Source organism: Mustela lutreola, chromosome 1, assembly GCF_030435805.1.
Source record: "Mustela lutreola isolate mMusLut2 chromosome 1, mMusLut2.pri, whole genome shotgun sequence".
NCBI lineage: Eukaryota > Metazoa > Chordata > Mammalia > Carnivora > Mustelidae > Mustela > Mustela lutreola.
The window spans coordinates 281,857,810-281,873,731 of NC_081290.1; the positions used below are offsets into that span (position 1 = coordinate 281,857,810).

The 15,922-nt window shown below is 43.4% G+C and overlaps 1 protein-coding gene across 2 annotated transcripts in view; it reads right to left on the reverse strand.

The window, feature by feature from the left end:
- Positions 1–15,840, reverse strand: part of ATL3 (atlastin GTPase 3) — a 51,859-nt gene extending 36,019 nt beyond the window's left edge. The window contains exons 1-3 of one of the 2 annotated variants that reach the window (XM_059145215.1): positions 15,562–15,840; positions 1,530–1,744; positions 1,256–1,399 (exon numbers count right to left, since the gene is read on the reverse strand). In XM_059145215.1, the coding sequence (XP_059001198.1) occupies positions 1,256–1,399; positions 1,530–1,744; positions 15,562–15,655 (453 nt within the window). In that variant the 5' untranslated portion in view covers positions 15,656–15,840. Of the gene's footprint in view, positions 1–1,255; positions 1,400–1,529; positions 1,745–15,204; positions 15,515–15,561 lie in introns of those variants that run through there. The other variant, XM_059145226.1, reaches the window with a different exon arrangement.
- Positions 15,841–15,922: the final 82 nt, after the last annotated feature.

Here is a 15,922-nt window from a genome sequence, read left to right on the forward strand (position 1 = left end):
GCAAAACTGTTATTTGGGTAACTTCTAAAGAACTGCTTATTCGTATGACATTTACCCAATATTATATTGATTTTTAAAAGCTCTCCTGATCCTGCTGAATGTCTGAACATAATATTTTTTAAAAGAGTAGAAATGCAACAATGAGCTATCCCTACACCTCTACTGGAATGGCAAAAATCAAGAAGACTGACAACATCAAATGCTGACAAGGATACAGAACAAGAGAACTTTCACATTCGTTGCTGGAAAAAATGCAAAATGATACAGGTACTCTTTGGAAGACAGTTTGACAGTTTCTCCCAAAACTAAAAATCACCTTGCCATACAATCCGACAATGTCCTTGGTATTTACCCAAATTAGTTGAAACTTATGTTTCAACATAAATGCTTACACAGCAGCTTTATTCATAATTGTCAAAACTGGAAGCAAACAAGAAGTATTTCAGAAAAAAAAAAAAGAAGTATTTCAGAAGGTGAATGGATACACCGTGGTATGTTCAGACGATGGAATATTATTCAACGATAAAAAGAAAAGAGCTATCAAGTTATAAAAAAACTGAGGAACCATGAAAGCACACTGCTAAATGAAAGAAGGCAATCAGAAAAGACTACACATTGTATGATTCCAACTACATGACATTCTAGAAAATGCAGATTTCTGGAGACAGTGTGAAGATCAGTGGTCGCCAGGAGTTGAGGAGGAGGCGGGAGCAAACAGGCAGAGCACAGGGTTTTCCGGCAGTGTTCCTACTGTCTGAGACAGCAATGGCGGCTGCACACTATTACACACTTATCGAAACCCAGAGACCATAAACACAAAGAGGGAACCCTAATGCAAAGCATGGGCTTTAGTTAATAATAGTATATCAATATTAGTTCATTGGGGTGCCTGGGTGGCTCAGTGGGTTAAAGCCTCTGCTTTCGGCTCAGGTCATGATCTCAGGGTCCTGGGATTGAGCCCCACATCGGGCTCTCTGCTCAGCAGGGAGCCTGCTTCCTCCTCTCTCTCTGCCTGTTTCTCTGCCTACTTGTGATCTCTGTTTATCAAATAAATGAATAAAATATTTTTTAAGAAAGTTAAAAAAAAAAAACTTAAATAAAAAAAAGAAACCTATTACTATTTAACCTTTTAAAATATACTCGTGCTATTTTTAAACCATGCACTTACATTATTTTCAGATGAATTATCAGAGTACACATTAAAGTTCTTGTCCTGTTGCTGTTTTTGTTAATTAACAAGTCTTTTCTTCCTTACCTTCTTCCCACCCGGCTTCTCCACAGTAAAAACTTCACTCCAGATCTGAATCCCTGTTGTTTCTGGGTCAGAGCCCCCTCTCCATGAAAACCCTGTTAATGGTTCTTCTGAGTCACCCAACCAATTTGAATGGCCACCTTCCTTCTATAGGAAAAAAAAAGAAATTTCCATTAAGTCTTAAATTTTGAGTAATTTTACATATCAAGGATAATTGACGAGCTTATTTTGCTCTTTTGGATATTTTCCAATCTGAAATGAAACAATTCAAATTTACCTGGAAATATAAATATCGTAGCATGAAGTCCAGGAAGAAGGACTTGCCCTTTCGGAAGGCACCAGCCACCGACACCACCACCACATCAAGGTCTCGGATGTGGTCCTGCAAGAGAATGCTGGCCAAGGCTTTCTCTTCTAGCTCATAGGAATGCTGGTCTTTCTGAACCAAAACAACCTGCACTGGGCCAGGCTTTCCACTCTCCATGGCATCACCTAGATTGTTGTAGAGAAAAAGAAAATTAGTTTCAAATCTTTTTTAAATTTGTATTTTTGAACATGGGAAAAGCAAAAACTTTTTAAATGACACAAAAGCACAAACAATAAAAGAAAAAATGACAAATTAGACTCCATTAAAATTAAGAGTTTTTGTTCATTAAAAGACATCATTAATAGGAGGATCGGGTAACTGGGTGATAGACATTAAGGAGGGCCCGTGATGTAATGAGCCCTGGGTGTTACATAAAACTGATGAATCACTGACCTCTACCTCTGAAACCAATAATACATTATATGTTAATTAACTGAATTTAAATTTTAAAAAAGACATCATGAAGAGAAAGTAAAAATGAAAGCCACAGACTAGGAGAAAACACCTATATCCAAAAGACTCACATCCACAGTCAATATAGAATTTCTTTTTTTTTTTTTTTAAGATTTTATTTATTTATTTGACAGAGAGAGATCACAAATAGGCAGAGAGACAGACAGAGAGAGAGATGAGGAGAAGCAGGCTCCCTGCTGAGCAGAGAGCCCAATGCGGGACTCGATCCCAGGCCCCTGGGATCATGACCTGAGCCGAAGGCAGAGGCTTAACCCACTGAGCCACCCAGGCGCCCCTCAATATAGAATTTCTTAAGAAAAGGACAAATATTCCAATTTTAAAACAGTAATAAGCAGGGCACCTAGGTAAGCTCAGCCAGTTAAGCGTCTGCCTTTTGGGTCAGGTCATGATCCCAGGATCCTTGGATCAAGTCCCAGGTCAGGCTCCCTGCCTCTCCTTCTCCCTTGGCCCCTCCTCCCTGCTCGTGCCCTCTTTTCTTCTTACTCTCTCTCCCTCAAATAAATAAAATCTTTAAAGATGAGCAGAGAGCCTGAGGCAGGGCTCAATCCCAGGATCCTAAGATCATGACCTGAACCGAAGGCAGATGCTTAACCCTCTGAGCCACCCAGGTACCCCAATAAATAAAATCTTAAAAAAAAGAAAAAAAAAAGATTCACATCAACTTTATTCAAAATAGTCCCAAAGCAGAAACAATCCAAATGTCCATCAACAGTAGATAAGGGTGCCTGCCACTGCTAAGCCTTTTAACATACATTTTATTTAATCTTCAGAATAACCCCATGTGGTAAATAATACAGCCTCATCTTTAAAAATAAGGAAACTAGGGCTACAAAATTTAAATGTCTTATCCAACATGTTCCGGAGAAAAGCTCAAAACGCTCTTTATGTGCTAGGACTTGCAGATCACTTTTTTTTTTTAAGATTTGATTTATTTATTTGACAGAGATCACAAGTAGGCAGAGAGGCAGGCAGAGAGAGAAGAGGAATCCGGCTCCCTGCTGAGTAGAGAGCCCGATGGGGCTTGATCCCAGGACCCTGAAATCATGACCTGAGCCGAAGGTAGAGGCTTAACCCACTAAGCCACCCAGGCGCCCCTTGCAGATCACTCTTAACAACCTAGTCAACATTTTAGGGGCAATTAATTCTTTACCTCACAATTAAGCACTAACTAGTAGTTTCCCTACCAAAGTTGAAAGCAGAAAGATATCAATTCCTTGAAATTCACAGAGCCACTCAGCAGCTATGGATTTACAGAAAGTTTACAAAAAACTACCAGTGTGGCCTCAGGGATGAAGCAAAGCACTATTTCCCGAAGTATAAGTATGCAGCACTGGTATAAAAGATGTTTTCATGTAGTTAAAAGGACATTGTTTTAATAATTACGTATTTTCATGTGTATAAGGAAACAAAACCATGTTTTAATGGTTTACTACTTAGAAGAATGCTAAGTTTAAAAGATGAATCAATTCAAAGTAAATTGAAAAACAAATATTAAGCAAAGCACAGTACAGGCAAACAGATATGGCCAAAATCACAAATACGGTCCCCAAATTGCTTTTGTCTGGGAAACACTGAAGGCTGTGTGATCACAGTAAAAAAGTCAACAAAACAGCTTGCCTGCCAGATTCTACCCATTGAGCTATGGGAATTACTACTCACTTTTTATACTTAAAATATCAGAAAGTAACAAAAGGCTCTTCCCACTTTTATATTTTTATCAAACTAGTGGAAAACAAGTTATAAATATACTTAAACTGCCACGATGTCCTTGTAATAAATGTGTATTACTATCTTTCTTTCCCATTACTGCCTGGGTAAGAAGGAAACATTTCTGTGAATAATAATAATCTCTTGCAGTCTTTTTTACTGCCACAATAGGAGGTGAATCCAAGACCTAAAGACCTTCAATCTTTCATATGAAAGAACTATCGAGGGCACCTGGTGGCTCAGTTGGCTAAGCGTCCACCTTCGTCTGCTGTCCGCTCAGGTCAGGATCTTGGGGTCCTGGGATCGAGTCCCGCATGGAGCCCCCTATTCAGTGGGGAGTCTGCTTCTCACTCTCACTCTGCTCCCCCTGCTTGTGCTCGCTCCCTTTCTCTGTCAAATAAATAAAAATAAAATCTTAAAAAAGAAAAAAGAACTAACAAGAACTCACTCAGATCTTATGGATAAACCAGTGTTACGTACTGCACAAGACTCAGAGCAGGTCCAAACCAAGTCCCTGGGTGGCTGGTTGCTCCCCCAGTAAGTCATTTTCCCCTCCTGCTATGGCAACTGATTTTTAGCTGGGCATCAAACTGCCCAAAAGAAATCTTCAACCCAACCTTGCAGCGGGGGTTATCACTGTGTGACTCAGTTCAGACTGGAAATGATACAGCAAATTCTGGGGCAGGCACTTTCCCCTTTCCTGCTCTTTGGATGTATTTGGGCGCATGAGGGCAACGCCCCAGAAATACTGGAGCTACAAGAGAGGTAGGGCCTCGGACTTCGTGTAGCAGAACTGCCCTGCTGGCTCACTTTTATGTGAAATAAATAAGTAAATAAATGTCTACCTCGTTTAGATTAACTAATTTGAAGGCTCTATCGGATACAGCCAAACCCAGGAACCAGTTTAAGAGTCCCCCAGGATCTCACAATTAAGTTCATGATACTGGCTCTTTCCATTTCATCTATTAAACCATTAAAGTCTACAGAACAAAGCAGACACACAACAGATGATCACAGGAAGAATGAATCTGTCGGGCTGTAATATAGCGGAAGGCCACAACCCTGAGAATGCAGGTGGTTTTGCCAGAGCAACAGACACAGAAGGTAAGGTTCCCTGGGCTACTGACAAGACGGAATAACCCAATGACAGGAACGTATGCAGTTATGCACAATGAGCTGTACTTCAAGAGAATCTGAAGACCATTGAGGACAGTTGCGGGGGGAAAAGGTGATGAAGCCCTTCACTCAACTCTTCCTCTCCTTCTGCCCAGAGAACAGTGAAAAGGAAGAGAAAACCAGACTATTTTAGTTGGAGGAGCGGAGCTGATCTTGCATTTCTCTTCGAATGGTTTACTGGACACACTGGATTTAGAAAGATCTTGCTCCTTTGGTTTCCATCCACTTAAGGGAAAAATCATTGTGAACCGCACACGTCACCAATAATCCAATTTAAACAAATAGAGTTGCTTACTTTTCACCATATCATCTTTCTCTCTCATTTTCTAAGACAAGACAGTACCTTTTTTTCTAAAAGATTTATTTATTTTGAGAGAGAGCAAAAGGGAAGCGAGGGGGAGAGGAAGAGGGAATCTCTAGCAGACACGGCACTGAGCATAGAGCCTGACACAGGGCTCACTCTCGCGACCCTGAGATCATAACTGGAGCCAAATCCAAGAGTCAGATACTCAACCGACTGAGCCAGCCAGCTGCCCCCAAGACAGTATCATTGATCTTCCAAGTAAAAACTTTACTTTTACTCACCCCTTTCCAGGTGTCATCTAAATGCCATTTATTCTTTTAAAAAATTGCTAAAAGGGGTGCCTGGCTGGCACAGTTGGAAGAGTATGCAACTCTTGATCTTGAGGTCATGAGTTCAGGCCTCACATGGGAGGCAGAAATTACTTAAATGAGTAAAACTATAAAAACTTTAACAAAAAAATAAATGTCCTTTGCCGATTTATCCCCATATCTCAGGCTCCCCAATCCCTTACGATGTCTTAATCAAAACCTCAGGACCTTCTCCCTTAGATCTTACCACCACCTCCTGATCTTTCTCGCCTGTTAGGTACTATCCCCAAGTGTTGCTTTAATGATGCGATCCCATCCATTAGGGCTGACCTCCTTCAATATAGTACATAAATACATCACGATAGCAACTACATAAGGGCTCCCCAAACACTTTATGGATCAAGGACTCAAAGCTAAATCTCCATCCTCTAAGTCAAACCCTTTCACCATTCTCCCCACTTATTCCTCACCCTCCCTCGTCCTCTCAGACAAATTTACTTTCACTGGTCTTTCTACTGAAGAAACAGGATTCTGGTCCTGTCCTGCCTTGATTCCAAAATTTCAAATGTATAACTTATTCAACCACTTGTTCCCATGGCCTCAAAAACACATCCCTCCCCCCCAACTCCAGGCAAAGACTGACCCTTCAACACCCACCTTCTCCTCCCTCTGGCCCTATCCTTTGCCTATCACTTTACATGGTATACTTAAAAAAAAAAAAAAAGAAAAGAAAAAGAAAGAAAAAAAAAAAAAACACGTTCTGGAGTCTAGATACAGCAGGGCTTGAATGCTTCCTTTCTGCCCTCTAGAATGTAAGCTCCATTAGGGTAAGAACTTTTGTCTCTGCTGTTCAATGCTATATCCCCCAAGACCCCAGAACCGTGCCCATACATAGTAGATATCCAAAAAATATTTCTGGAATAACTGAATAAACTCCACCACTTAGTCTCAATGTAACTATGGATAAATTTCTAACCACTTTCAGGTCCATTTATTTAGAAACTGAATACTCATCTCAAAGCCCAGAGTCCAATACATACTAGAAACTCATAAAGTGGTCCCACTTTCCTATTTCTACTAAAACCTCATACATACTGTATTATCCCACCCATTCCAATATTAATATTAATCATGACTTATCACTCACGTGGGAACTTCTGGGGAGTAGGGAAACTGTTATACTCAGCCCCAGTATCTAAAAGGAAGAATAGGGGCGCCTGGGTGGCTCAGTGGGTTAAGCCGCTGCCTTCCGCTCGGGTCATGATCTCGGGGTCCTGGGATCGAGTCCCGCATCGGGCTCTCTGCTCAGCGGGGAGCCTGCTTCCCTCTCTCTCTCTCTGCCTGCCTCTCCATCTACTTGTGATTTCTGTCAAATAAATACATAAAATCTTTAAAAAAAAAAAATAAAAATAATAAATAAAAGGAAGAATAACAGTCTCCTAGTATTGTGAGCACTAAACCCAGTAATACTTGCCAAGCACCTCAATAAAAACCAGTTTCTTCCCTTCCCCCACTGCGGTCTCCTTTCTTTCTGGGCCAAATTCCTTGAAGGTGTGTCTTCATTCATGTACCTGCCCATTCCCTTCTCATTACCTTGCAACCTGACCTTCCTCTCAACCTCCTTGCTGAAACTCTTCGTTTATCAATGACCTGTCTTGCCAAATCCAATGGCCCTTCCTTGATTCTCACTTCACCCTCTTTGCATAACAAAACACAACTGGCATCTGCTTCTAGAACTCCTGAAAACCTTTGGTCTCAGAGACAGTGCCCATTTCTAGCTCCCTTCCAACCTCTTCACCATCTTTTGCTACTTCTTTTTCTCTTCAGGCTCCTCTGAGCGCCACGGGTGCTCTGCTTCCGTCTCGAAGTTCTCCTTCACTCCCTCACTGAGCTCTTTTATTAGTTCACTATACCCTCTTTTGGTGATGCAACGTCATTAATTCCCAACCTGCATTCAGGTCCAATACACAACTGCCTCAGGGACAGACGCACCTGGATACTCCACTGTCACCTCCTTCTCAGGAGTAGTGTGTAGAAATATATGGGCACAAGAGTCAAGAGACGAGTTCCTATTCCAGTTCTACCACTAACAACCTATGTGACTCTGGGCATGTCTAGTTTGTGGTCTCAAGAGTGAAATGAGTCAAGATTTAACTTCTAGAAACCCTGCAGGACTAACACTCTCTGTATCTATTTATGGTATTGTCGCAATGAATCCTCAGTTACTCCACTTCTTTCAAATCTCTACTTCTCAGCCTCCACAGCTTCCCTGACTCCATCTTCCTATATACCATATAGCTCCAAATCCATTTATTTCCTTTTTTATATGTATATTTATGTGAGAGAGCGAGTGAGCACGGGGGAATGGGGGGGGGGGCGGGCACAGAGGGAGAAGGAGAGAGCATCTTAAGCAGACCCCACACTGAACGTGGAGCCTGACACAGGGCTCAATCCCATGATCCTGAGACCACAACCTGAGCTGAAACCAAGAGTTGGACACTTAACCGACTGCATCACCCAGGCTCATTTCTCCCTCCTAGGACTAAAGCTTGTTTTGGCAAAGGTTGTTATTCTCCGGTGAGGCAGAATGTACAGGAGAAAGGCCTTCCCCAACACTTAGGGCCCAGCTGTAGAATGACTGTACAAACCACATGATTAAATCGTTTTACTTCTCTGGGTCTCAGTTTCCTCTACAAAATCAGGCAGTTAGGTGAAGCTATTGTTTTTCTAGCTCTAAGAGTCAGTGACTCTTCAACAACTGAAAATTTCCTGAATGTCTAAACTGGCCAAACTTGCTAGGTAACCTATACATCCCTTGGGTTAAATTTAAATTGTACAGGCCTGGCTAAAGAACAGATCAAAATTTATAATGATAAAAACATTAAAGCAACTTGCTCAGTAAGGACTCACACAAAAGTTTCTGAGGTTTGGGGTTTTTGTTTTGAGGGTTTTTGGGGGGAGGGAGGAAGGGCTTCCCCTAATTGCAATGAAATTACTCCCACTTCTCAGGAATCTTAAACTCTGGAGATCTTACCTCCAGGAATGTTATTAAAAAAACCTTTAGGGTGCCTGAGTGGCTCAGAGGGTTAAGCCTCTGCTTTCCGCTCAGGTCGTGATCTCAGGGTCCTGGAATCATGCCCCGCATCAGGCTCTCTGCTCAGCAGGGATCCTGCTTCCCTCTCTCTCTGCCTGCTTCTCTGCCTACTTGTGATCTCTCTCTCTCTCTGTCAAATAAATAAATAAATAAATAAAATCTTAAAAAAAAAAGAAATAAGATATTTTAAAAAAAGAGAAAAAGAAAAACCTTTAGGGGACAACCTTTTATGCCTTTTCCCTTTAGTAAAGCAATTATTTCCCAAGATCTAGATAACCACTCTGAGACAACAGTAATCCTCACTTATATGAACAGTTAATGCTTATTTAGATGAAGAGTTGATGCTGTATTATGTTCATTTATATGAATAACAGAAGAGACATTTTGTACACACAGATATGGCCTGACTATAGCCACATCTGTCATCCATTTACACATAAGTGAACTGAAAACCAATGTTTAAAAAAAAAGAAAAAAAAAGACGAATAGACCAAATACTGTATCATATTGCCAATTCTGATTATTGCTGTAAATAGTACATGGTAATACTGAATCAGTCATCATTTCAGTTATATAAGAAGTGCTGAAAATTCTTGGATAATTAAAAAGACTTTCGGGGCGCCTGGGTGGCTCAGTGGGTTAAAGCCTCTGCCTTCGGCTCAGGTCATGATCTCAGGTCCTGGGATCGAGTCCCGTATCGGGCTCTCTGCTCAGCAGGGAGCCTGCTTCCTCCTCTCTCTCCGCCTGCCTCTCTGCCTACTTGCGATCTCTATCTGTCAAATAAATAAATAAACAAAATCTTTTTTAAAATAAATAAATAAAAAGCCTTTCAACAGTCCATGTGGAAGCTACAAACTTTTTTCTAATTACTTTTCAAGTACTGATTTAGCCTTTACTTCTGGCACAATACACCTTAACCCAGACTAACCAGTAGGTTTAAATGTGCCTGTTCAAATAATCTCTGTAATAACAGCATTCAACAGCCTGGCTCTGCACTAAAATGAGAAGAACAGACAACCCAAATAGAAAGAAGCTGAAAGACTAACAAGTGAAACTAATTCTCGTAAGGAAAACTGTAGAGATCTGAGCAAATGACAGCATTAACTCTTCTAGAATGATCTAACTCTGAATGTTTGTCTTAAAGATGTTTTATTTGAGAGAGAAAGAGAGAAGGCACACGGAGGGGCAGAGGGACAGAGAGAGAATCTCAAACAGACCCCCTCACTGAGCGAAGAACCCAATAGGGCTCCATCTCATGACCCCAAGATCACAACATGAGCTGAATCCAAGAATCAGATGCTCAACTAACTGTACCTCCCAGGAGCCCCTGCAGCTACTTTTTAAAAAGTCTTTTAGATTGGGGTGCCTGGGTGGCTCAGTGGGTTGGGCCTCTGCCTTCAGCTCAAGTCCTGATCTCAGGGTCCTGGGATCAAGCCCTGCACTGGGCTCTCTGCTCGGCGGGGAGCCTGCTTCCTCCTCTCTCTCTGCCTGCCTCTCTGCCTTCTTGTGATCTCTCTCTCTGTTAAATAAATAAAATCTTTTTAAAAAATGAATAAATAAAAATAAAAAGTCTTTTAGGGGCACCTGGGTGGTGCAGTCTGTTGAGCATCCATCTCTTGTTTTGGCTCAGGTCACAATCTCAGGGTGCCGGGATCAAGCCCCACGTCAGGCTCTGCACTAGATGTGGAGTCTGCTTAAGATTCTCTCTCCCTCTGCTCCTCCCACTTATGTCACCTCCTTCACTCAAATAAATGAATAAAATCTTAAAAAAATAAGTCATGGGGCGCCTGGGTGGCTCAATGGGTTAAAGCCTCTGCCTTTGGCTCACGTCATGGTGTCAGGGTCCTGGGATCGAGCCCCGCATCAGACTCTCTGCTCAGCGGGGAGCCTGCTTCCTCCTCTCTCTCTGCCTGCCTCTCTGCCTACTTGTGATCTCTCTCTCTCTGTGCCAAATAAATAAACAAAACCTTAAAAAAAAAAAAGTCATTTTAAAAATGCAAAAGTAGCTGCAGAGGCTAAATAAAAGTCACTGAGACTACTGAATCATCATCAGCCTTTCCAGTCCTATGGAAAACATACATTCTGGGGGCGCCTGGGTGGCCCAGTGGGTTGAGCCTCTGCCTTCGGCTCGGGTCATGATCCCAGAGTCCTGGGATCGAGCCCCACATCGGGCTCTCTGCTGGGCAGGGAGCCTGTGTCCCTCTCTCTCTCTGCCTGCCTCTCTGCCTACTTCTGATCTCTGTCTGTCAAATAAATAAATTAAATATTAAAATATATATATATGTGTATATATATGTATATATATACATTCTAAGAAATAAGTTCTATTAAAAAACATTATAGGGAAAAAAGTTTAAATTCCCCTCAAATATTTGAAAAGACCATCTGAACAGTGATAAACTCAAGGAAACTAGTTAACTGTAAGCAAGTACAACTGCTTTTTCAGAAAATTCATACAGAATTAAGTTAATCAATTCAACAATGCACACCAGGTTCCTCAAGCTCAGCACTACTGCTATCTTGGGCTGGGTAACTCTTCGTTATGGGGAGCTAGTCTGTTAATTGTAGGATATTTGGCAGCAACTCTGGCCTCTACCCACTAGATACCAGTAGTGCTACCCCTGGTTCTCAGACCCAAAAATGTCTGCAGATATTGCTAGATGTCCCATAGCTGCAAAATCCCCCCAGGTGAAGAACCACTACGGCAAAGCCGGCCCCAGTGCTCATCTTTACTATTCAGAGTTCCAAAGAGCAGATTAACTACAGTTTCAGAAACATTTCACTGAGTAGAGTGTATGACTCAGGGCAAAGTTATGACCTGAGTTTTCCACTTTCCTTTTGAAACACATTTACTAAAGGGCAAGAGGAACACACCCAAAACCAGAAGCACACTATTTCATGCCTTGTTCTCGATGGCAGTCTTTAAAGTCCCTAACTCAGGCAAGGCCAGAGAGAACGTATCATCATGTATGATGGTAAACCCTCAGCCAACTCAAACTGCTGGGTGTGGTTCCATTTTGCTGATGGTTGGGAGTGCTTTTTTTTTTTTTTTTTTAATTTGACAGAGAGAGATGACAAGCAGGCAGAGAGGCAGGCAGAGAGAGGGGAGGAGGCAGGCTCCCTGCTGAGCAGAAAGCCCAATGCGGGGCTCCATCCCAGGACCCTAGGATCATGACCTGAGCCGAAGGCAGCGGCTTAACCCACTGAGCCACCCAGGCGCCCTGGGAGTGCTTTTATACAGTCTATTTTGTCTTAAGGCACTAAGTATGCTGGTAGATACATGTACATTTTTTTAAAAAAAGATTTTATTTATTTATTTGACAGAGAGAGATCACAAGTAGGCAAAGAGGTAGGCAGAGAGAGAGAGAGAGAGAAGGAAGCAGGTGCTGAGCAGAGAGCCCGAAGTGGGACTCGATCCCAGGACCCTGAGATCATGACCTGAGCCAAAGGCAGCAGCATAACCCACTGAGCCACCCAGGCGCCCCGATAGATGTACATTTGTAAAGCTGTTTCAATGAAAAAACTACCTATACCCAACAGAAGAGAATATGGAGAAAATTTACACTGGAATCAATTAAAGGGTTTAAGAGGAAACTTATTCTCAATGCATGTGTTACAACAAATCTTTATACTTGAGCACAGAATGCTGAACAAAACCACATTTTGTCAATTTTGTAGTGGTTTATGGATTTATAAAGACCAATTATGACTATACAGTACTTAAGATTCAGAAATGCAGAGACTAGGTTAAATCTAAAAATGATGCCAGGCTATGCTATAGAAAAAAATTATTTTTTTAGTAGACTGAGTTCAATATTCATCTCATTTGACACTTCCCTAAAAATAAAAAATCACCAAAATCAGGGTGCCTGGGTGGCTCAGTTGGTTAAGCATCTGCCTTTGGATCAGGTCCTGATCCCAGGGTCCTGGGATCCAGCCCTGAAATGGCTCCCAGCTCACCAGGGAGACTGCTTCTCCTTCTCCTTCTGCCCCTCCCCACTGCTTGTGTGCACAAGCGTGCCTGTCCAGGCTCCCTCTGTCTCTATCTCAAATAAATAAAAACTTAAAAAAAAAAAAAATCACCAAAATTCATTTGGTTACCTGAGGGTTTTGTGTTCCAGATGAATAAGGTTTTCTTAATTGTCAATATTTGACTTGGATTCCTTATGATTTCAAGACATAAAAAGTTAATCTTATTTTTTTTCCACTGACTATACCAGCAAAGGCTATTTTCTAACTTTTAATATGCTTTAGCATATTAAATCCACAAGTTCATAAATACATCAACAAGTTCTCTCGATATACATACTAATAAAAAGCATCCTTTACAAATTTCCAAAGAGCATCAACTTCTCAATACACTGATATTATAAATCAAACTTCCTATTAAGTAAACAAATCAATTGAAATGTAAGCAACCACCTATAGGGAAATTTTATTCTCTATTAGTATGCAAATTAGAATTACTCAAAGTTCTTTTTTTAACGTTGCCTGGCCACACAATGAATTAAATCACAATCTGTGGGTCCCATGCACTGTCAGGTTTAAAATACCGCAGGTTATTCTAATCATGCAGCAGAATGCAGATCCAAAAGCCCAACTAAAGGTTTTTTTCTTTTAATTAAAGCTTTCCCCTCATTTTCCCCCCTTTGATGTTTTTTAAAGAATATACTCCCAGGGGCGCCTGGGTGGCTCAGTAGGTTAAGCCTCTGCCTTCGGCTCAGGTCATGATCTCAGGGTCCCAGGCTCTCTGCTCAGCAGCGAGCCTGCTTCCCTTCCTCTCTCACTGCCTGCCTCTCTGCCTACTTGTGATCTCTGTCAAATGAATAAATAAAAATCTTAAAAAAAAAAAAAAGAATATACTCCCAAAACCTCAAAGACAACTTGCAAAAATGTTTTAAAATTTAGATTAACTTTAAAATGCAGCTGTGTTATTCGAACAATTTCTCAGTTCACAAGGCCATAGAAACTTTAACAGGTATGCCTTATAGGCAAATTCTAGTTCCCAACAAGTTCACACAACCTGGGGTTCCCTATTTCACTGGAATCTTAATATGGAGCCAAACTGTTAAGTGACCTAGCACTGGGGATTGGGGGAGGTAGAGAGAATTTTATATTAATTTACTGCTTTTTATAATTCTCTATTATCTCATTTTAAATTAGTGTGCATTTATCCTTTATTCTAAGATTTAGAAATCATAAAAATGAAAAACACACGAGCTCCACCACAGAACACCAAGTTAACAAACCCTATTCTAAACAACTTCTATTGAGTGAAAGCTACAGAAAGTATGCTGGTATAGGTATCTATCTTGTTGTCATTTTTCCTAATTTCACGGTTACTCCAATGAGAGAGTAAACGATAGCTAATAAAACAACGTGCTGTCCTGTTAATTCCTCATTACATAGAACTCCTTTTCATCCACGCCTTTCCTTTACAGGTGGTAAAACAGAAACAGGGATTTCTAGACTTCAAGCTAGTTTCTATGGAAAGTGGGGGGGAAAAGCACTAATTTGAATTTCAGTTCACTGCACTACTGAATCCTGACATGGATTTAAAACCACGTAGGTTTCGCTTCTCCAAAAGCAAGACAAAATGTGAAACTGCGTTTTTCGTCCGTTAGTTCTTTTCTCCCTTTCACAAATCATTCCACCCAGCTTCGTATTCAACTTTGAGGGCTGAGATTTATTAAGATTCTTTAGTGTTTTCATTGCTTTTAGATTTCGCAAGTGAAACTTCTGGCGATTTCAATAGCACACACATTAAGCAAGAATAAAGCCAGGTAAAATGACAGGTGAAGTATCCCTCAATCTTTGATGACTTTCCACTTGGTTTTTCTTTTACTATTCTTTCTGTCTTCAGGAAAGCAAGAGAACAACGTACGATCCCGAACGTACTAAAAGAACTTCCTAAAAAGCCATTAAGGCCACATTCTTTTATTTCGTTTATGGAAAGAAGTGCGGGTTTAAAATCAACTTTCCTAATGCTTGCCAGCGCCTCGAGGTCGTTAGGATAAAAATAAAGCTTCCAACTCCAAGACACTTCGGAGCTGTCAAGCGCTTTGTCAAAGACAAAGTAAAGCATCTGCCTTTCCGCTGGGACCGGGACCCCGGTTGCGGGCCCGCGAGCCTGCGGAGCGCCAGGCGGGAGGGAGCCGCAGCCCCGGAGCGCGCGGCTCCGCCAGGGCGGTGCCGCAACTGCGGGGCGCCGCCCGCCAGTCCCCCGGCCCTAGAGCACCGCGGGCCTCCCCCTAGCGCTGGGCCCAAGCGCCCGGCCCGACCTCCGACGGCTGCCGCTCCCACCGGGGGCCGAAGGAAGCGCCGCCCGCGCCCCGCCGGCCGGGCCTCGCTAGCAGCCCCCGGCCCCGAATTCGCGGGCCGAGAGTACCCCGGCGAGGGGCACGGGGTCCCAGCCCCGGGACAAGGAACGGGCGGCGGTGCGGGCGGGCGTTCCCCTCGGAAGGAGTCGGGAGCGCGGCGGAGGGGCCACGGAGCGGGCCCGGGGACAACTGGGCGCCTCACCTGCTCCTCCCGAGGCAGCCGCTACCGCTCGCTGAGGGGACAACATGGAGCCTCCGCCTTCAGCAGAAGCAGCAGGGGCGCAGAGAGGGGCGGGCTGAGTCGGGAACGACCGGGCCCAGGAGGCGGGAAACGGGCGGGGCCTGGACTCCAGAAGAAACTGGGCAGAAGGAGGGGCACGCAGAGCTTCGAGGGAACGAACACAGGGCGGGTCTACGAGGCCCGACGGACCGCGCTCCCCGCGACCGGCAGTGGGCTTGCCGGAACGGGAAGGCGGGGGCGAGAAGGGGAGGTGCACCCGGTCAAATCCCGCCACCGCCCGACGCGTACGCTGGAGCGCGCGAGCGGGCCGCGGGCTACCTGGGAGTGCGCCTTGGGTGCGATGGTCCGTTGGGAATTGTAGTTCCACGCTCTCTGGGTGCCCCGCCTGCGGGTCCCTATTCTGCGCACTCATCTGGGGCGGGGAGGAAGCGGAAGAAAGGGAAGGGGCTTGGCGCGTCTGTTCGACGACTGAACTACAACTCCCAGCAGGCCATCCGGGGAGGGGAGGGGAGGGGCGGGTCGGCTCAGGCCGGGGATCGCCCGCCCACCCCGCCGAGATCTTAGCGTTGAGACCCGCCCGGGGGGCGGAGGACTTGGGATGACCGGCCGCAACCCCCACCTGCCGCGTTTGACGGTTCGGTGTTTAAGGACTAAAGGACCAAAAGGAGGCCTTAAACCT